Below are 22,630 nucleotides of genomic sequence, written 5' to 3'. Positions count from 1 at the left end.
GTGTATCATTCAGGGTCCCAGCCAGAAACAGAATTTCCCCCAAATGAGCAAAGTCTTCACTGCTATAGAGCTGTCAGTAGAGGGACCACTTACATAGACTGGGAAAGACTAAGAAAATAAACAAGAGAAGATGAGCATAGAGACTGGCAGTAGCAGGAAGCAGCTGTATCCCTAGGACTAAACATTCAAGGGAAGAAACAGTGTTGTCAGAACCCGATGAGAATTACAACCCTAAAGGAAAAACTGCCCATCAGAAGCTGTAGTGGAGGAGAGATACAGCTGCTTCTAGAAAGAACACCCAAGCAGGGAAAGGTTGAGTAAGACATACCCCGACCACTCTTTCCTCTTTCTTTTTGATCTCCTGTAGGGCCTCTTACTCATGCCAATCAGGCACCAGCCACCAGGGATGCAGCCACCAGTGATGCAATCAGATACCACTGAGACGTAGGTCGGGGAGACCTGAGAAAGGATGGATGGTGAGGGAGAGAAGCAGAGGGAAAGAAAATAACCAGCACAAGAGAATACATGTCAGACCACTGTTCTGCTCAAAACACTCCAGTGGTTTTCCATCCTATTCAGAGTAAAATCTGGGTTCTCACATTGGCTCACAAAATCTTGCATGGTCAGGTACCTGCTTCCTAATCATTTTTGTCCTCTGAGAGTTCCATTCTTTTTTGTAAGCTCAGCTATTCATTTAAACAGATTATTATAATCCACCTAGAAATGTAAAATATTATGGCAGTAGAGTTTTCAGAATATTAATTCTCTACATTTTCAGAAGCAGAAGGTCCAGCATTCAATAAATGCCAATTGAACAAATGGATGACTAAATGGATAAACAAACCCCTTTTTGATCATAAACTACAACTGTCTTTTTCTTTTATTAAGAAAACACTTTATATATCCTTTCTTTTTTTTTCAGTCTATTTATTTTGTTGGATATCTTTGTTGTTCTATGGGTTTGTTGGACATTTTTGCTCTTCTTTATTTATTTATTTATTTATTTTTTATTTTATTTATTTCTAGGAGAGAGAGAGAGAGAGAAAGAGACAGCGTGAGCAAGGGAGGGTCAGAGAGAGAGGGAGACACAGACTCTGAAATAGGCTCCCGGCTCTGAGCTCGCAGTCAGCACAGAGCCCGACGTGGGGCTCGAACCTACAAACGGCGAGATCATGACCGAAGCGAAAGTCGGACGCTTAACCGACTAAGCCACCCAGGCTCCCCATCTCTTCTTTAAAAACCATATGCCAGCCCAGGGTTCTCTTCAGAAAGCCAGTTTCGGTCATCTGACACCCAGCCACACTACCTTCAGACTCCAGATTTGAACTATGTCTGCATGGTATACCAGAATTCCAGAATGTTATATAAACTTCACCTCAATAATAATAATTTAAAAAAATAGTACATCTTCAATCTAAAGAGAAGATTTAGGGTAGGCAAGGTCACAGGACATGTTAGCAGCCACTTGAAGGGTGGTTGGGGGGTGGGGAAAGTGGAGAAGAGTGGTTATTCAGTTATTTTGTGCTCCCCAAAGGGCAGAACTAGAGTGAGTGGGTTCACATTATAAACCATCACAAATCCTGGAGAGATCGAAACCAATGCTGGGAGACGATTTGCCCACAATGAGATGGCTGAAAGAAGGCTCACTAAGTGCCATCGAAAGCAGAAGCACGAGGTCCATAAAAAGAAGTCCCCTTCCCTTGTGCCTACACCCCTGCCACAAATGCTTGCAACCGACCGAGGCTGTACTCGCTGCAGTCTCCAACATGAGTGTATTGTGGGTAGAAGGAAAGCTCAGTCTCACACAACAACCAGTAACCCCACAGCTAAGTGGTCTCGTTCTCCAATAACATCCTCCTCCACTCAGCTTCAACTACTTCTCCCCTGGACACAGCATCAACTTTGACATCACCCCAAACTGCGCCACCTCTAAAATCACATACTCCAGCATCCCAGTCTGTAGTCCTGGCCACCTATTCCTGTAGATCTAGTGTTCACGAATCTCACTGCAACACTTCTTAATCCTACCTCACTGAACCTCCAGGCCATTAACTGGTTTATTTCTTCATCTCCATTCTGTTCTGTGCTGTTGCCAAACATATCTTGTCTCCATAACAGGATTTCAAACCTTGCCCTCTGGGACAACTCAATTCATTTGAGAAAGGGGTCCTGCTCCTTATCATGAACCCAAATCTGTATTTGTTCACCCACTTATTCATTCATTCAAAAAATCTTTGTTGAGTATCTACTGCATATCAGAAATATACTACATTCTAGGAACACAGCAATGAACAAGGTAATGTGTTCCTACCCTTAAGGAACTTAGAATCTAGTAGAAAAGACAGAGACAGGTATTACACAATTACACAAATTATTTAACTGTAATTAAAGGAAGGAAGAAAAATATGAGCTGTGAGAGCATTGAAGAGGTGACCTAGTCTGAGTCGATTGTCACAAAGCGACATTTAAGCAGAGAACCTGAAATCTGATTAGGACATCAGGCAAAGAAAGGAGTGTGTGTGTGTGTGTGTGTAGGGGGGGTTGTCCTTGGGGTAGGGGGTGGTGAGTAACTCCAGGTGAAACAAGCCAGTGTGTTCAAAGGCGCCAAGGTGGTCAGACACAGCTCTCCATCGTGGATGGAATGCAATGTCTGAAGGGGCATGGCGTAAAGTGAGGCAGGGAGACAGGCAAAGCCTGGATTTAGTACGACTTGTGGGCTGTGTCAATGCCTTGGAGCCACAGTCCCTCCCAGCCCCAGATTCGGAGCCTGGAGACCAAGGAGTTCATAGGGATTTTGTCATGTAATCCAAGGATGGTGATAAGGGTCTGTTCTGAGCCTGTCAGTGGGAATAGAATATGGCTGGTTAAGGGTTATTAAAAGAACTATTGATAGGATTTGGCACCATTAGGAGATTAGGGAGAAGAACAAAATCTCCCTGAGTATAGCCAAAACTCTGTTGTGGTGATGGCTGTGCTGTCTTGTGAATATACCAAACCTCCTGGACCGTCCACTTAAAAAAAGGGTGAATTTCAAAGTATGTGAACTTTATCTAAATAAAACTGAATGAAGGAAGAACCTACACACAGAAGTAAATATAAACACATTTATTATCAAACTTTGTGCTGGTCATGTCATATACAAAACAGGTATGGCATAAGCTTAAATAAATACATACTTTAAAAACCATAGAATATTTTAAATCATAATTTAAAATACTTTTTAAAACCCAAACACAGACCATATTTACATTTCATACAACTATTTCCATCACAGCGTAAATATTTACAACATTTGAACAATTTCAGAGAAAATAATAATTCATTCCCTAGGTATCCTGCTCGCAACAGTTGTTTATTTCTCTCTCCCTTACTTTCCAGTTCTTTTACCCCTTTAAATTCTCTACTGTTCTGACACTTAGCATACCTCCCTGTTTACTTTTGGCTTTGCCTTTACAAACATGCAGCCTGTATTTGTCAGAAACTTTGATTTTTCAACACATGCTAAGTCAATGTATGTGTGGGAGAGTTTTGATTCTCACATCACTTGCAAGATGGAGCGAGAAGCTTTGACAATGGACTGGCCAAGAGTTTCTCATTGCCAATGATCAACCGGTAACTGGGGATTCCTTAGGAATTTTAAACTCCCTTATGAATAAATATATATGCTCACTCATACTGACTTTCCTCTCTTCACCAACACTCTAACAAACAGAATAAGACAATTAGGGAATAAATATTAAAAATCTTCACTTTAAAAAAACCCCACCAGACAAATCCTTTACAAGGTGAGTTCCTATCATGGATTTAAAATCTTAGTAATATGTAAGAATTATATGTTGACACATCACATCTGATGAACATCTTTGGAGAAATCCAAAGCATGTCCGTATTTCTACAAGTTTGTTTTTTTTTTCAACAAAGACACTCATAAAGTTGTACCTTCGTTTGTTTGCATTTATGCTTTTAGCAAATCAAAACATTTGGCCTCATGGAAGCTTTTCATCATGGAAAACCATCTACTTCTGAAAAAACAGCTGACAGTGTACAAGTATGTGCCATTCGAATTCTCCTGTGCTGATACTAATGTTTTTCAAAGCAACTGGATCAAACATTTAGAACTTCACACTGGTTAAAATTGTACAGAGCTGGGGAATAGTATTTGCCCTTTTTTGAAATAATTTTACTACAGACGTAACACTAGAAATTGTAAATGAACAAAGATCTAGGATAAGTCACTTCTACCCTATCGTCATCCTTTCATGTACATATTTTAAAGTCCCTACAGCACATACACTGAATTAAGAATTAGGGAAGATTACACTTTCATCAATGCAAATAAAAAGAGCACAATCTCTTACAGCACTTTAAAAAGCAGTGAATCCCACAAGGATAAAAATGATTAAGACTGTGCTTAGTAATCCTCACGCAGAGTATTAAGTAGGATTTCCCCATACACTTGCCCGTGGACATTAAAAAATTGTCATTTTTTTTTCACGCTGGTGATAGAATATCTTTGGCTAAGTTGTTTCCCCTAAAGTCTTGACAATTATTCATCCCCATGACAGCAAACATGTAATCAGCAGGGACACCACGTGGGGCAAAAGAAAGAAAGGGTACCACAAAATACTGTGTTTCTCCATGGAGATCTCACAGTGAGCAGGGGAGAGAGATAGAACAGGAATTCTGAGATTGTGGAGCCTGGGTCTCTTCACATGTGCTTGAAAGAGAATATGCTTTCCCTCCATCTGCCACTACTTTCTAGACACTGAGAACAGGAAAGAGAAAGCTGTCTTCCTAGTGGCAGGCTGGCTCTGCTCACTGGAGTCTGGACGGTTGAAGTCCTCATAGGTACCTTGCTTCCAGCTTAAAGGCGGCCGGTGTGGGAGGTGAGAAGGGCCAGAGACCAGAGGAGTGCTCTCAGTCTCTGCCATCCTCAGGGCATTGCTCTAGTTCTTGGAGGAACCTGTGTTCCTGCAAACAAAGAGAGCATGCCATTAGGACACTTAATATTTTGTATTAATAGCAACAACAAAATTCACTGTATACCACAGACCACTGTGTTCACTATTACGGGGGCATCCACATATGAACATCAAAGCCCTACTCAGTGAGGACAGCGAAACTATTCTATATGATACTCTAATGGTGGATATAAGTCATTATATACTTGTCAAAACCTGTAAAATATGCAAAGCCAAGAGGAAACCCTAATGCAAACTGTGAATTTTAGCCAATAATAAGGTATCAATATTGGCCCATCAATTGTAACAAAATGCCACACTAAAACAAGATGTTAATAACAGAGGAATTTGGAGGGTAAAGGAATCTGTTGGAATTCTAGTTTCCGCTCACTTTTTCTGTAAACCTAAAGCTGCCTTAGAAAAAAAAGTCTATTAATTTACAAAATCTGCTCGGTGTGGGGATTTGACCCTTCAAACTTCTCACAAAGCAGAGCACAGATTCTAGAACTCAACTGCCTAGGTTTGAATTCTGACTGTGCCACTCACTAGCTTTGAGATTTTAGGCAAGTTATTTAAGTTGTCTGTGTCTCGTGTTCTTCATCTGTGTAACAGGAAATATAGCAACAACTCTCTGTCTCCCAGAATTCCTAACTTAGAACACTTCCTGGAAGATAGTAAGTGCCACATAAGGGTTCGCTATCATCATCATCATTATTAACTTTCACTAGTGAAATGATGCAATAAAGCCCAGATCCTTGTTCCTTTCCTTCCACAAAGATATGAAACAGCTTTCCATCCAACACTGTGAAGCTGGCGATTTTCCCCCCAGAAACTGGCCGTTTCGGGGGATATGCTCTCTCAAAATCATATGCGGTTTTTTGTCAAGTCTTACCTGATTCCTTTGGACTTAGATGAGCTCAGAAGGCATCTGGTAGGATCCATCTGATTGGAGACTTTGGCAGCTGCTGTGAATACATGAGAACATAAGTAAAGCACCGTTTTCCACCACGAACAGGGAAAAGTGTATTGAATGTTTCAGGGCATGCTTTGGACAAGAATGCAACTTACCTGGCAGGAACAAATTTCTTTGCTGCAAGAAAAAGAAAACTGTTTAAGTTTTTTGGACTAAAAGACTCTTAAGGACATATTAAATTCAGAAGCAATATGACTCTATTCTCCAGGGATTGCAAACCCAATGCCTTCAGGGTAATCATCAGAGTGCAAACACAGCTTGGTGGCAACCAGCGTGAAATGCACACTCATCTTAGGGGCCCAGCTACTTCTTCATGCTAGCAAATAGCTGCTGGCTCAGCTTGCCAAGCTCATCTGCCAGTTTTTCAGGAGAAACCTCAAATCTAGATTTTACGTGAAATTTCCTATTTTATAAATGTCAGAACTTAAAAAAAAAAAAAAAGCTAAATATTCTGTAGGGCCAAACAAATCGTGAGTGTGGCTAGACCTGTTGGCATATTCCCTAGGAGATACTCCCACATTGAAGCCTGAATTCCAAATAGATGTTTTGGAACCGTTTTAGCCATTTCCTGGGAGCTCACTGCACCGAACTGGACGGAACCACAGAATTGTATGTGAATGGCACCCCCTGGAGGTGTATGCTGTTAAGTAACATTTTTATTCCCTAAAACTCCTCCCACTTCGAGTTGTACTATAAACTCTTTTCCTAGGACCACAGCTCAATTATACTGCAGTTTATTAGTGTTTAATAACTAGAGTCTAATTACTGCTGAAATGTGCAAGAGAGGGGTGACCTGGGTGGCTCAGTCGGTTAAATGTCTGACTCTTGATTGCGGCTCAGGTCATGATCTCACAGTTTGTGAGTTCGAGCCCTACACTGGGCTCCATGCTTGGGTTTCTCTCTCCCTCTCGCTCTCTCTCTGCTCTCCCGACCCCACTTGCGCCTTCTTTCTCTCTCAAAATACATAAGTAAACGTTAAAAATATTTAAGAATGTGCAAGAGAGAACATGACTCCTCAATGAAGAGAAACATACATTTTTCAAAAACATTTTCGGAGTACATTCCCAAGTCCCTTACCTCTCTTGCGCAGGCGTTTCAGAAGCCAGAGGACTAACGACGTCACGGTCATGAGGGAGGCCCCGGCGGCGGCGGCGGCGGCGGCGAGCTCGGCAGCCACGGGAACGCGGGCCTCGGGGGCGGCTGGAGACAGAGGGAAGCACTGTCACCGGGAGGAACCGAATGTGTGGTCTTTCCGTGCCCTTTTCTTGGCACATGGATTAGTCCTCCACTTGAGCGCACGAGGAAGAGACACGGTGCTAAAAGGCCTCAGACATTGGCCCAAACCACCTGCACAAGCCTCTCCGGGGCCCAGGCCAGGAGCGCCCTCACCCGCCAGGCCTGAAGGGGGGAACGCACTGCGCCCCCGGCCCTACTGCGCACGCGCGCTCTTCTCCCACCTTGGTCTCCTTTCCCCCTTCTTTCCCCTCTGGCTCCTCTTTTCCCACTTGGCAGAATTCTACCCGTTCCATCCATGTGTCACCTCTTCGCTTTTCCCTCTATGCCCATAAAATTAAATATTCACCAGCTTTTTCACCTTGGCAACCTCTCTGGTTTGAACATAATGAATGATCCATTACTTTCCCCTTCTTCTATCTAGTCCCCCAGACAACCACCACCAATCAATGCCTCACCTTCGCAGGTGGGCGGCATCCCAGACCAGTGTCCTGTGGTGTCACATGTCAGGGCTGCAGAGCCATTGAGGGTCCATCCTTCAGGACATGCAAAAGCACACACAGTGCCAAACACAGGCTCCCCGCTGCAGCTCACGTTCATTTTTCCTGACGCTGTCAGTATTGAACATCTTGCCACTGCAAATGATAGGCACATAGGTAGAGGTTAATAAAAATCTACTGTAAAACGCCTAAGCCTGGCTGAAAAGTCATCAATAAATGTAACTTAAAAGCACTGCTTAGTTATCAGCATGTAGGAAATCAGGATCAATCCTATTGATTGAGGGGGTGCACCCCGTGGGTGCAATCTAGGTTCAGATACATACGAGTATTTGACCTATGCTCCTTAAGGTCCAAATTCAGGCCTACCTTGGCAGGAGGGGACTTCCTGTGTCCACTGTCCCTGAGACGTGCACTCGAGTTGAGCTGACCCTTGTAATTCGAAGCCCTCCTCACAGCTGAAAGCACAGGAGGACTTGTAGGTGAACTCTCCAGGAGGGGAATGGGTACACTTCACAGAGCCATGCTGGGGCTGCCGGACAGCTTTACACTTAACAGCTGGAAGACACGAGTGAGCACATTAGAAGTTTGTATAGGGCAACGACATGTTTCTCATGCAATCGCGTCCCTAGCTCTTCAGTAGTTTTTATGTTAAAATAAGAAAACCAAAACCGTACCTTCACACGTGGGCTTCTCACTGTCCCATTCACCTTTGGGGCCACACTGGAGCTTTTTGGATCCCTTCAAGACAAATCCCTGTTCGCAGAAGAACTCACAGCTGGACCCCCTTTGGAAACTTCCAGAAGCACTAGGAAGACAACTCATGTAGCCTCTATCTGGGCGGGACAAGGCTTTGCACTGAAAAGCTGAGACACAAAAATGATGGTCAGAGAATATTGCAGTGGAACTGGAGAGCCCTTGGCATTTGATGAATGAACCCAGTTCATTGTAGACAAAGCAACACTCAGAGATCTCAAGGCTCTTCATTACTCCCTGGACAACTGGGAAGATGCCTATGTTTTCTTTGAATGCCGACCCCTTTATTGACCATGACACTCAGGAGAGGAAGGCCTTTCACAGAACCAGTCATTCCTGAGCACTGCTCTGACATTCAAAGGAGTTACAGTCAAGACAAAAAGGTTACGCAGTCAGAAAGCAACATATGGGTCCTGGATGCTTCTAGATGATGCCAAAATGCAAAGAAAGTAAGAAGGTAGTGCATAAAGTGTGTGTGCTTTGCAGTTTGACTTGGGTTTTGTGGCTTCTTGCCATTGGAAATCATTCTGTGCTATATTTGGCTGCAAGAATACCAGTGGTCCACAGCGAAAACTGCTTGTTTTCAATATTGTTGCTCTTGCTTTAAAGTGGATTAAATTTTAGTGCTTGTCTGTGTATTAAGGGTGTCTCTATATATGACACAGCCCTTGCCACATTCTCATCACTGCTAGTTATGAGCAATTTCAGAAGTATTATAAGAGTTTTAGAATCAAGTCATGTTCTCGCAATCCTACTTTTCAAATTTTCTCATGTGATTTCCCCTTAGGTTAAGATTTCCACCTACTTCATGCCAATGCTTCTACAAACTTGTATTAGCACAGGATAGGCAAAAAAAAAACAAAAAACAAAAAACAGCAAAGCATCCACCCTCAGTACATGCAATCCTTTCCCTGGATAAGCACTGGTTCTTTTATTTGAAACTCAAAAATACAAGATGAATGTTGTCCATCAAATCTAATCACTCTAGTTAAAGTAGGCATCTGGTATCATTTGAGCTGGCCAGGTTTGAAGGCTGCTGCCCTTTAAGAAAGGGAGTGTGTGAAGGAGAGGCTCTCTCTGGCTTACCTTCACAAACTGGGACTTGTTGACTCCATTGCCCTTGTGCAGTACATTCAAGCTGGGCTGGCCCCTGCATCACGAAACCTTCCTCACAGGTGAAATTGCAGGAGGACCTGAAGGCGAACTCCCCGGTGGGGGCGTGGCTACAGCTCACAGATCCATGCTGAAGATGGCGGATGGCCCCACATGTCACAGCTAAAACATATGTACCCATGCACATTAGCAGGTCTGGCCTGACCATTTGCAAGTATAGGTTGAGAAAAGGAATGTTTATAGTGAATCTTGATGTGGGACAACTCTACCTTTGCACGTTGGCTTCTCATTGTCCCATTTCCCGGATGAGGTACACTGGAGGTGCTGGGATCCCATTAGTTCAAATCCTTCTTCACACTCAAAGGCACAAGTTTTGTTCCATGGGAAGTTTTCAGAGCTTTGGGAACAGTTCATGACTCCATTGGCTGGATTTGTCAGAGCATCGCATTCAACCACTGGGGATTTGAAAGAGCACCATGATTTGTACAAATATGTTCACTTGCTATTGAATTAGAGTTTATATCAGGGCAAGGAAGCAGCCTTCAAACAGCAGATCCCAAAGTCCTAAGATAATTCTTGAGGACATGCATGCACACAATAAAACTTTTCTGCTTTTTTATTATTACTTTCATCTTTGCTGACTGATTTATACTTTGACTATGCTGAGTGGTCTCTGATCTACTTTATGATGTCTCCGATCTATGTAATGTAAGGTGAAAACAAAGAAAAAAAAAACAGTTTCTAGATCATGATTTATGTCTTGTTGTGTGATAACAAAAATACTGAAATACACAGGAAATTCATTTATGTCAGCCCAGCAGGACCTGGAAGCAAAAAGCTTCCGTCTCTGGCCTAGAAAGATAAGACTGAGAGAGAGGGGTGCCTGGGTGGCTTAGTTAAGCCTCCGGCTCTTGATTTCAGCGCAGGTCATGATCCCAGGGTCCTGAGATTGAGCCCTACACTGGACTCTGTGCTGGGCATGGATACTTGTTAAGATTCTCTGTCTCTCTCTTAAAAAACATTTAAAGACTGAAAGAAAAATAGATATGGGGACTGCTTGACTACCATGGTCTTAGATCCACCTACTGCATGAGAGAGATTAAGCAGGAGAAGTTAAATCATTAAGATTTCTCAAGTGGGTTCCACTATTATGGGCACTCTCTTACAAATCACTAGAGCCTCAGAAGTGTCCATTTCAAACATGGATTATGAATTTCTCTCAAATCAAGCAGGCACCCTATTGGTCATGCATATTAGCTAAGAGAAGTCTTACTGAAAACAACAAAAAGAACTTTCCCTAGAGTTTTGAAAATATTATATGTTGTATTAAAAAAAACCAAGGCAGGAGCGCCTGGGTGGCTTAGTCGGTTAAGCGTCCGACTTTCGCTTAGGTCATGATCTCGCGGTTCATGGGTTCGAGCCCTGCGTCAGGCTCTGTGCTAACTGCCAGCTCAGAGCCTGGAGCCTGTTTCAGAGTCTGTGACTCCCTCTCTCTCTGACCCTCCCCTGCTCATGCTGTCTCTCTCTCTCTCCTAGAAATAAATAAAAAAAACATTAAAAAAATTTAAAAAAAAAAAACCAAGGCAATGAAGGATTAATTTGAGAATGTTCTGTGCATTCAGAGAGAGATTTACCATTGCAGACAGGAGTAGGGGCACTCCATTCTCCCGTGGAAGTGCACTGCATGGCCTCTGTGCTGCTTGGGACGTAGCCCTCTTCACAGTTGACAGAGCAGAAAGAATTGTAGCTGAAGACCCCCAGAGGGTGCGTGCAACCCAGGCTTCCGTGCTTGGGGGCTTCCAGCGCTTGACAGGTCACCACTGAAAGGAGAAACCACATCAGTTCTGCTCCCCATCATCCTGCATAAAGTGAGAAACCCCTGGAAGCTGTAACTACTGTTTATGCTTCCTAAGAGCCAAGAACTATGCATTCATTCCCATCAGCCTCATCACTGAAGCTGCTACTGTTATTACCCTCCTTTTGCAATGACAAAGCTGAGACTCAGGGAGTTTTAACTACCTGTTCCAGGTGCCATAAGGCATAGTGGTAAATCTGGGGCTTTGAAACTGATTGGGGGTGGGGTCTGACTTTGACTTCATGGCCTTGGCAATTAACTGCTAAGTGATACTACATGCCCAGGGGAAGGGAAGACATGCAGACCTGACACCAGAGCCAGCTGGTATGCAGGATGGTGCTACCAACTCAAGTGAAGGCAAAGGTGAGATGAGACTTACCTTGCTCACACCTGAGTCCCCCAAAGCCAGGGTAGCACTTGCATGTGTAGTTGTTGACGGTCTCTACACACTCACCATGGCCACTGCAGGATGTAGGGGTACAGGCAGCTGCAGAAAACACAATTCATGAGGAGGACGATCATTACTATGCTTAGAATGCATTCCGTTTGATTTAGGATCAACAGTGTGCAACAGAGATCATTGGCGACATCTCCAATGATGTGGACTGCCAGAGATCTTAACTGAAGTGCTTCACCCAATACCATAGCCAAGTTTTAAGCTCAACTATTTTGGACCTTGATTGCTAATATCCAGATATTGGGGGTATAGCCGTAATTGGCATCAAGAACATAAAATTCACTTTATCACAAACTTTAAAGATAGTTCTCCTGCAAATAAATGAGTAACTAATCTATGTGTTGTATGTGTGTATACACTAGATATGTACTGACCTATGCATATGCATACATGTATACAGGATGCATACGCTCTTGCCTACATTCATGAGAAGAAGCAAAAAGATGTAATTTACCAAACAGAATGTTCTAAAACCTTATATTTTATAACATAAAATTACCATAGCAGAGACCAATTTTTGCACACTGTCAACAGCTTGTCAGATGCCCACACCCTTAAACCACCTCCCAGTGCTGCCCGGAGCCCCATACCTGTGTAGCACAAGGCCAGCTTCTTTTTGCTACATCTCTCATCATTCCACTTGCCCGTGTCCTTGTCTCTCTTGATGTAGATCTCCACACAGTCCTCATTGTTTTGCTTATTGTTTGGTTCGCCAGGAGCCCAGTTCTTGGCTTCTTCGGTCAGAGGCTTCTGGGTCCCTATCCAGGTCCAGGTATTGTTGACCTTTCTGATTCCAATCCAGTAGTAAGTTGGTGAATAGCTCAAGACAGAGTTTAGGTATTTAATCTCTTCCTGGTTTTGAATCGCGACCAGATGTGTGTAGTGTTGCTGGCAATAAGCACTAGCTTCGTCAAAAGTCATGATTTCTGTGGAGGCATTGTAAGACCAGGCTCCACTCCCTTTAAACAGGAGAAGCACTAAAGAGGAAAGTGTGAAAGGCATGGAACGTTTAGTCCTGCTCTGGTTTGACTCTTTTAACTGGGATTTCTACTCTTATTTTCATCATAGGGTAGCTTTGGGGATGACTCAAATTTTTTTCATCTTTTCCAAAGTAAGAAAGGGTATACAGATGGAGAAACTACCATTCACTGCATGTATTTTTTGTGACAAATCACCAATGCTCCCCAAACTTGGTGCTTTCCTTGCACTCACCCACCACAATCTACCAGTATATCCACTACAGTAGAATAAATAATCAGAATAACTAAGCATTATTGAGTACCGGCTATGCACCACCAAGCACTGTCTGAGGCCCTCTCCATGATACTGGATCCTCACAATGCCTCTGGGAAATAGGCCATTTATGATCAACACTTTACACATTGGGAGTCTGAGACACTAAAAGGTAAAGTAAGTTGCCCTTATCCCAGGGCGGAACACACTGGGCAGAGAGGCTCCAGGAAGGGGCTAAACACCCTACAATGCACAGGCCCCCTACAAGGAGGAATTGCCCTGTCCAAAATGCCAGTAATATCAAGGATGAGAAAACTTGGTCTAATGAATGACATTTACTTACCAAGAGTGAGAGCACGGAGAAGTTGTGAAGCACTCATGACTTCCAGGGTTCCTTTCATCAAAAGATTAGTCTTGAAAGAACTTGCTGGGGGGAAAAGTACAAAATTCATTACAGAAAGAAATTTTAGGTAGCCAGTCACTGAGATCATTCTACAATGATGTTTTCAGCAGCAGCAGATTTTAGGTAAAAGATAACAGTGCCCCCATCTTTGTTTCAAAGAAGTTGATGGGAATGAATACATACACAAATTAAGATTTTCATCATTTAGGTGAAAAAGAAAAGCCAGATTGTTACTAAGTCTGACTACAACAAGAACCTGTATAGGCGTTTTATCCAAAGGCTTTCTGCCTGTTCATTTGGATGATCTTGTTTCATGGTTACCATTGTAAAGACTTTCTGCACTTACTGTTTTGTGAAGCGGTGGTTTCGGTGTCCACGTCTGACTCCCTGTGTCACTGGCTGCTTCTGTCTTGTGCCCCTTTGTAGTTCTGTGTGAAGTCAGCCAAGAACAGCAGAGCCCTGGTCCTTCATGAGGCCCTTTATAGGAGGCTCGCTTCCTGTGAGTAATAGGAGGATATGTCCAAACCCAGTAGAGAGGAATTCCCCAACAGCATCCAGAAAGTTTCCCGGGAATATCCATAAGGCCCAAAAATTACAGTGATGTCAGAAACCCTGGGCCTCTGAGCTGATTGTCCCCTGCTCATGCCTTTAAAAAAAATTATGTTTCTTTATTTTTGAGAGAGAGAGAGAAGAAAGAGACAGAGAATGAGCAGGGGAGGCGCAGAGAGAGAGGAAGACACAGAATCAAAAGCAGGCTCCAGGCTCTGAGCTGTCAGCACAGAGCCAGATGCAGGGCTCAAACCCATGAACCATGAGATCATGACCTGAGCCAAAGTCGGACACATAACTGACTGAGCCAGCCAGGTGCCCATCATGCCTTTTTATTTTACATGAATCCTATTAATATGGTACAAATGGGGGGGAAGGAATTCTAATATCATAAAATTGATGTCTTTAAAGAGTTTGCTAATCAGCATCTCTCGTGTAATTGTGGTCATAACCAGGATTTCACGAACACAGGCAAACTCAGACTTGGTTTTATGATCTGTGAACTACTATTCTTAATTTTCTCATGTTAGCTGTCAGTAGTGGGCCACCAATGTTTCTCTCTCTCTCTCTCTCACCTACCAGTTCAACCCATATTCAGGTACACTGTCTCACAGAGGAACAAGTCACAAGTTATCTGTTAATCCTGATTCTGTACATAGTTATAGCTAAGTTACTAGAAACAATATCTCCCAGGTAAAAGTTTGAAACAATGCCTTGTTTCTTAAAAATAAGATAAATGGGAAACACATTTCAATGTCCATGTCTGGAAAACATTTATTCATGATTTGTTCAGTAAAATAAAAAAAGAAGAAGAAGATGAAAACTATACGTACTCATATTTAGTTGACTCAAATTTTGTTTAAAACTTTTAAGCTATGAATGTGTCAAAAATAACAAAACTACCAAAATGTTAACAGTGGGTATATCTGGATGGCAAGATTGGGGGTAAGTTTTATATTCTTCATGACTATTCTCAACATTTTCCAAGTTTTGCAATGGCTCTCTATTACTTTTATAGTAAATATAACACAGTTTAAAGAATTGTGTGTCCAAACACAATATATATATAATATCTTTATTCTGCTCTTTGTATTGACATTTTTCTGGAATGATGGAATATCCCCATCTCCGCATCTTATCTAATTCAAATGCTAAAGGCAGTAAGTGGGGATCATTTTAATTTTTGTGGGAAAACTTGTTGACCTCTACATCCACTTTCCAGAAGATGCTAATTTCAAAGCAAATTCTCTCTGTGGTTTAATTTACATTGAGAGAACTTATGGACAGACAACCTAATATCAGAAGAGGAATTAAGAGAAATACAAAGTGGAATGAATTTGGTAGTAAAGGTAATTTATTCCCAGAGTTCTAATATTCCAAACCTACCTACCCTTACAGTTATCTTTCATTTGCCCAGAATATGCCCCTGAGGTTGGGTCAGCAAACCAGGCACCTGGGTACTGGGGGTTGAGGGGATCTCTTCAGGCTCCAGGGTTGCTCCAGAGGCCGTGAACAGACCCAGCCTGGCTCTCATGAAGAGACCTCATCACAGTGAGGGGCAGGAGCTGGGTGACAGCGACTGTCAGGATCTAACAAGGGCGTCCACTTGCTGGAGATGGCGGATGAGTTGAAGGAATTGGGGGAGAGTTGAATAGCTGGGGATGCTGGGTATTATCTCCCCCACCTCCACAAATAAACCTAACTTCTCCAAGCAACAGGCTGATTAGAGGTGCCTCTAGGCCCCATCGAGTCTCCCAGGCTCTGAAGATACACACTACTGTCCAGAGACTTCTTGGCTTCAACTCTGGCCTCCTATGACTCCTTTATAGCCTCCACACTGGGGAGACTAAGAGAAGAGGAAAGAAGACAGTGCATACATGAGCACACCGCAGGCTCCACCACCACAGCTATTTCGTCTGTGAGGCGCCACACTTCCTGGCTTCTTTATCCCTTTTCCTGGAAGTTGTTTGTCCTTTCCTCTCCAGGCTTCAATGGACTTTACCCACTTCCCTTCTGTGCCCAGACTTGTTCTCATTTTTATGGAGAAGAGGCATCCCTGAGGGAGTGAGAGAGAGTCAGATAAATGATTTGGGGGTTCCTAAGGCAAATGTTCCAATGTTATCCAAAGCTATCCTGTACCCTATCAATAGCTGGGGACAAATAAAAACTACATGAAAGAGACTATTGGGCTTGGTGGAAGGCAGGACCAGCCATAACCACATGGGACAAGACCAACTTTCAAGGTGTGAATTTAGCTTTGGCTCCTCACTGCTGAAGGGAACCACTAGGCGTGGGCCGTGGCCTTCCTGACACTCCCAGTTGGTTCCCTCCGGGCTGAGCTGTATTGACGAACACTTATCTTTTAAAACCTTGCTAGTTTCTCTTCCCACATTCTACTCTGCTGACACCTGGTTGCTTCCACAGAGGCTAAGGCAAGGAGGGGAAATCCCAATACAGAAATAATTCTATTTACAGAACTTAAATGTGATATTTTTTGCACATCCAAAATTGCTGAATGAAGTTAATAATATCATGATAGAAAATGGCACTTCTTGTTTGATCAAAACATAAGCCTGTTTGATGGAAAATTGGTCTGGCTCCCTCTAAATTTATTCCCCAGGAAGGTACTGTTCACTCAATTGCAATTTGTAGTTATCTTAGAGCATCTGGGTCAGGCAGAAGCCCTGGGTTCTCTCTCTGTCTGAGCTCCCACACTCAGGAGAAGTGTGGGGCTCAGAGACTTCTTTCAGAGGAAGAAGGCTCACTGTGCAGTTTGTTTAAAATGCGTACCTTCAGGTCCAACATTCAGAGACTCTGACTCAGTGGGTCTGGGTGGGACCCAGGAAGCTGCACGTTCAATGAACATCTCAGGTGATTCTGATACAATGATGCCCAAACCCCACTACACTTAGAGATATAATGACCTGGCCCACCTAATGTAGGAGAGAATATCAAGAAGACTCTATTGCTCAGTTGTAAGTACTAGAATTTTGACCAAAATGTCACTGTAGTTAAAACACCTTCTCTGCTGGGAGGCTAGAGGCCCTGTTTGTAACAGTGTTGGGCAAAAACGAGAAATATCTAGGATGAGTGGATGCTTGGAATTCTTACATTTGGAAAATTGGTAGGTTTTAACTAAAGAAAGAGAACAGCTGCTAAAGAAATAATATGAGTATATAGATGTTCAGTTAGTCTCCTCTTGTTCAAAAGGACCCTGTAATTGCACTAATTCCCCCTTTGGAACTTCCTACACAATTCTGAGACTTACCATTTTAATGCATTTCTTTGCTTCCTATTTGGCAGCACCTTATCTTGAGGTTTCCGCTTACTGTTTTGGGATCTAAGAACAAACTAATGGGAATATCTCCAAAATGAGCCAACTCTGGTGAATTCCCAAAGCGGAAAGGAACAAGTGCGGGTGGCCTGGTGAATTGATAGAGCTTTTCCTGAGTGTGGCCAGACTGTTTGCCGACGCTGGCTAACAAACTGAGCAAATGCCCCTGGATTTTAGAAAAGTCCCCTTGTTTTCCTTGGCCACCATGCTGCTTGTTTTGTGACACAGAGGTTTCCTAAAGGACTATTCTTAGCTTTGTGCTCAGTGTTTCACATCAGAAAAGATGGGGTCAGGTCACTTTTTGACTAGTAAGAGATTGCTGTTTGATGCTAATTAGCTCTGTGACTTGTAGAAAGCTCTTTGTCTCTTTAAGCCTCGGATTTCCCATGTGGGAACCAAAGGTGTTTGGTTACCATCCCAGCTGGTTATAGTATAACATAATGTTACAATTTCAATTTAATTAAATTTAAAATTAACATTTAATTTTTCCTCCATTTATTTCACTTAAATTTAAACTCTAAATCCAAATTTAAATTAACATCCAAATATTCATTATTCTTAGCTAATAATTAACGATACCATCTATAAGGTGCCTACTGAGTACCAAGCACTTTATTCCATACAGATTTCACAAAATAAAAGGCAGGCATTATTAATTTTATTTTACAGACGTTGAAGCACAGACCCAGAGAAGTTAGATAACATGCCTGCGGGTTTGTTTTTTTTTTTTCAGTTACTAAATGGTCAGCAGGGATTCAAATCCGTGATTGCGTTATTCTAAAGACCAAGTCCTTTGTGTTCATTCTGTGCCTGCTCACACTGAAACCCCAGAAGGAAATCTACTTTAGTTTTCACATGAAAAAAACAGTTACAGCAACCTTTTTCACTTCCTATACCCCTAGCTGGCCCTGTAAGTTCAGTGTCTTAGACTGGGTTCCCTTCAAAATAGACCCTGAGACAAGGATGTGGGTGAAAGTCATTTATTTGAGAAGTGATCCCAGGAAGCTTAGTAGGTGTGAGTGAGGAAGTAAGACAGGGAAAGGAAGGAGCCTAACGCAGGTTAGCCTAATGGGGTAATGAGCAGGTTACCACTGTGTGAACAAGGCTTCAGCCCCACCAGGGGACTCTGGGACATTCCTAAGAAGAGTGCTCAGGAGAGCTGAGGGAGTTGGAGCGGACCCACCAATTCCATTTTGTCATTGGCTGAGGGCTGATCCTGGGAGGACGTGGTTAATTCCCCTTCACTTCAAAGTGGATTCCTGAGGCCAGACAAAGCCCTCCACACAGAGTGGCAGGTGCTTGTGGGTGGAAAGGATATGATCTGACTTCTGTATGCTGTGCTGGGACAGATGGGTACGTTAGTTTCCTATCACAGCTGTAACAAGTTACTACAAATTTATTTTCCATCGTTTCTGTAGGGCACAGGTATGGCTGATGGTTTTTCTGCTCTGGGTTTCACATTGTCAAAGTCAAAACATAAGCCAGTTGGGCTCTTCTTGAGAAATCTTGGGAAGAATCTACTTCCACGGTCATTCAGATGGTTGATAGAATCCAGTTGAGGTCCCTGTTTCCTCACTGGCTGTCAACCAGGAGTTGTTCTCAGCTTCTAGAAGCCACCTGCCTTCCCTGGCTCATGACCCCTTCACCTTCCAAACTCAGCAATGGCTGAGTCCATCTCTTCAAATCGCTCCAACTTCTTCTTCTGCTTCATTGCTCTTCTGGCCATCCCTCAGCTGCATCTCTCTGCCTTACTCTGCTGCCCCGGCTTCTGCTATTGGGGTCACCCAAATAATCCAGGATAATTTCCCTAGTTTAAGTTCTGTTTGTTAATAACCTCAGTTCCATCTGCAAAAACCTTTCCCAGCAGTACCTAGGTTAGTGTTTGACTGGATAATGAGGGGACAGAAATTGGGGGATGAGGACACCTTCAGCATTCTACCTACCACAACAGAGACTAAGTCACAGAGGTGCAACCCAGGAAGTAAGTAAATGGCTAGCCTAAATTAGCATGGGTGTGCTGAAGTTAATTCTGTGGTGATGTTGTCTGGTTTGGTCCTTATTATGTCTCTTCTGCTTAGAAGCAGGACTAACCTCTGGAATCCATGGATGGTCCAGACCCTTAAGTAAGAATTAAATATACACAGTATAGCAGATACTGTTGTGTCCCCCACCATGTACCCTTGGCAGTCATCTTTCTTGAATCACCCAACTCCAGTACTTCTTATATCACACTTACTTCTTCACTCTGCAAACAGATATCCCACCCACAGACACTTCATTTTGTCAGCCCAAATACTTGAATAAAAATTATGATTATTAATCTAGTAACCCTGTTAATTGGCCACTTCACATCAGAGGCAACACCAAGAACTTTAAATATAACATGTCATGTAACCATCATAACATCAGGAATTAGGTATTACTATCCCCATTTCATAGCTGAGGACATTAAGGCTTAGAAGGTTTAAATAACTTGCCTAAGCAAGAGAAATAAAAGCAAATATAAACCATTGGAACTTCATCAAAATAAAAAGCTTCTGTACAGTGAAGGAAATAATCAACAAAATGAAAAGGCAGCCTATTGCCTGAGAGAAGATATTTGCAAGTGATATGTGATAAAGGGTTAGTATCCAAAATATACAAAGAACTTATACAACTCAACACCAAAATAATAATAATAATCCAATTTAAAAATGGGTAGAAGAAATGGACATTTCTCCAAGGAAGATATCCAGATGGCCAATAGACACATGAAAAGATGCTCAACATCACTCATCATCAGGGAAATGCAAATCAAAACCACAATGATATATCACCTTACACCTATCTGAATGGGTAAAATAAAAAAACACAAGAAACAATAAGTGTTGACAAGGATGTGGAGGAAAAGGAAAACTTTTGCATTGTTGGTGGGAATGCAAACTGGTGCAGCCACTCTGGAAAACAGTATGGAGTTTCCTCAAAAAGTCAAAAATAGAACTGCCCTACATCTAATAATCACACTACTGGGTATTTACGCGAAACATATAAAAACAGTAATTCAAAAGGATGCATATACCCCAATATTTATAGCAGCATTATTTTCTTTCTTTCTTTTTTTTTACAAATGGTTTATTGTCAAATTAGTTTCCACAACAGCATTATTTTCAATAGCCAAATTATCTATCCATCAATAGATGAATGGATAAGGAAGAAGTGGCACATATATACAATGGAATATTATTCAGCCTTAAAAAATGACATCTTGCCATTTGCAAGGACATGAATGAAGCTAGAGAGTATAAAGCTAAGCAAAGTAAGCCAGCCACTTACTAAGCAAAGTAAGCCACAAATACCATACGATTTCACTCACATGTGGAGTTTAAGAAATAAAACAAATGAGCAAAGGGGAAAAAAAGAAAGAAAGAAACCAAGAAATAGACTCTTAACTATAGAGAACAAACTAGTGGTTAGCAGAGGGGAGGTGGGTGGGGGGTTGGGTGAAATAGGTGATGGGGATTAAGAAGTACACTTGTTATGATGAACACCAGGTGATGTATGGAAATGTTGAAACACTATATTGTACACTTGAAACTAAGATAACATTTTATGTTAACTACATAGTAACTAAGATAGATAAATAGATAGATAGATAGATAGATAGATAGATAGATAGATAGATAGATAGATATAGATAGATAACTTGCCTAAGGTCTCATAGCCTGTGAGTGGTGGAACTAAGACCCAAACCAGGCCTATCCAACTTCTACATCTATATTCTTGGCTACCACTCCACCTCTGCTGTAATTACACCAGTGATTGCTGTTTTAAAAACCCTGCTGCATGGGATCTCCAGGGAGCCCCACTATGTCAGATGTGGCAGTGGAAGCTGGTTCCAAGATCACCACCAAGGATCTGAAGGAGAAGTAGCAAGTTGCAGAGGAGGCGTGGACTGAGGAAATGAACCTACTGGTGGGAGCACTAATGCAGAAAGTAGGGGCAGGACACAGATGGAGAGGAAGAAAGAGGAGAAGGAAGGTGATAGAGAGGAAGAAGGGGAAGAGGAAGGCCATGAAGAGGAGGGGGATGGAGAGGAAGAAGGAGAAGGAGGAAGGCGATGGAGGAGGTAGGTGATGGAGAGGAAGGGATGAGAAGAAAGGGATGGAGAGGAAGATGAGAAGATGAGAGGTAGCTATGGGCAAGCAGGCACTGAGGGTGCTGAGGATGATGATGCTTGACACCAGGAAACAGAAGACTGATGAGGAAGACTAGTCAGCAAAAAGGGAAAGTTAAACTAAAAATAAATTTAAAATAAGTAAATAAATAAATGACGAGAAAGCCGCCATGACCCCTTTGGTGTCCATGCCCCATGTCAGGATCAGAGCACGGCACAGAGGCCCCAGTTGGAGCAGCACCCACTAAAGCTGTAGGTGGGTTGGAAACAGAGGACAGAAGAACCAATATTCCCAGGGCCTTGCTTTTTCTCTTGAGGATGCTTTAAAAAAGGCAATGGTTTGCAATTTATAGTTTATAGGTTTTTCATAGTTTTGTACCTGTTGTTAGGGGTCAGCCATTTTTAAGGATCTGGGATCATCCAACCGGCCTTCAGCATGTTTTCTGTCCTACTTCTGCCTCTGCTTATGGTGTGACCAAGTTTGCTGTAATCTCAAAGGAGAAAAAGAAAACATAAAAAAGGCAACAGCAACAAATCCTATTCCGAGTATTCCAAGAATTTTTGTGTGTTTACACCTAGTGGTACTATCAGTAGTTGGTTTATATAATATGGTTAATGAGGCCAAGGAGAAAGCTTTCTTTTTCTTCTTTTTTGATCTACGAACTGGCTGCTTATTTTTTGGTATGTGTGATGTACATGTGAAACAATGTTGGCCAATGATAAATTGGAATTTTATTTTGCTGAGTCGTCCTGAAAAAGAGAGGTATGGAAAGACTGATTCACTGCATGGAGTCCTTTGCCAATAGGCGATGTTTGCTATCATCCCATTTTACTTACTGCCCATTAGTTTCTGGTGTCAAATTTTTACTAAAAAATGGGGGTCATTCTGAACTTCATAATGATGACTTCTCATAGAACATTGTACTTGCTTTGCATGCCCAACCCCAACTTAGCCTAGCTTTTAGTAAATGATCACAGATATGTGTTGAATTAATAAGTGAATGAAGTCACTTGAACTGTAAACCATTTGCTCTTGTGTCCTAATCATACATTTCACAACACTTGGCATCCTAAAGAGAAAGTGTTCTTTCTACTTTAATTTTGTACAATGTA

General features: G+C 42.3%; 1 protein-coding gene across 1 annotated transcript; it reads right to left on the bottom strand.

Moving 5' to 3' along the window:
* Positions 1 to 4,454: 4,454 nt before the first annotated feature.
* On the bottom strand, positions 4,455 to 13,458 carry SELE (selectin E). The gene is made up of 13 exons (XM_077761749.1): positions 13,422 to 13,458; positions 12,436 to 12,822; positions 11,768 to 11,875; positions 11,168 to 11,353; positions 9,803 to 9,988; positions 9,507 to 9,695; positions 8,342 to 8,530; positions 8,034 to 8,222; positions 7,626 to 7,802; positions 7,012 to 7,134; positions 6,030 to 6,051; positions 5,854 to 5,926; positions 4,455 to 4,971 (listed from the first exon to the last, which is right to left on the bottom strand). The coding sequence occupies exons 1-12, from the start codon at positions 13,456 to 13,458 to the stop codon at positions 5,869 to 5,871; spliced, it is 1,851 nt and encodes a 616-aa protein (XP_077617875.1). The 3' UTR covers positions 4,455 to 4,971; positions 5,854 to 5,868.
* Between the last annotated feature and the right edge of the window lie 9,172 nt (positions 13,459 to 22,630).

The sequence above is a fragment of the Crocuta crocuta genome, unplaced genomic scaffold (assembly GCF_008692635.1).
Source record: "Crocuta crocuta isolate KB4526 unplaced genomic scaffold, BGI_CrCroc_1.0 scaffold243, whole genome shotgun sequence".
Taxonomy (NCBI): domain Eukaryota; kingdom Metazoa; phylum Chordata; class Mammalia; order Carnivora; family Hyaenidae; genus Crocuta; species Crocuta crocuta.
Note: the sequence above shows the minus strand (reverse complement) of the source record. Positions and strands in the feature narration are given on the sequence as shown.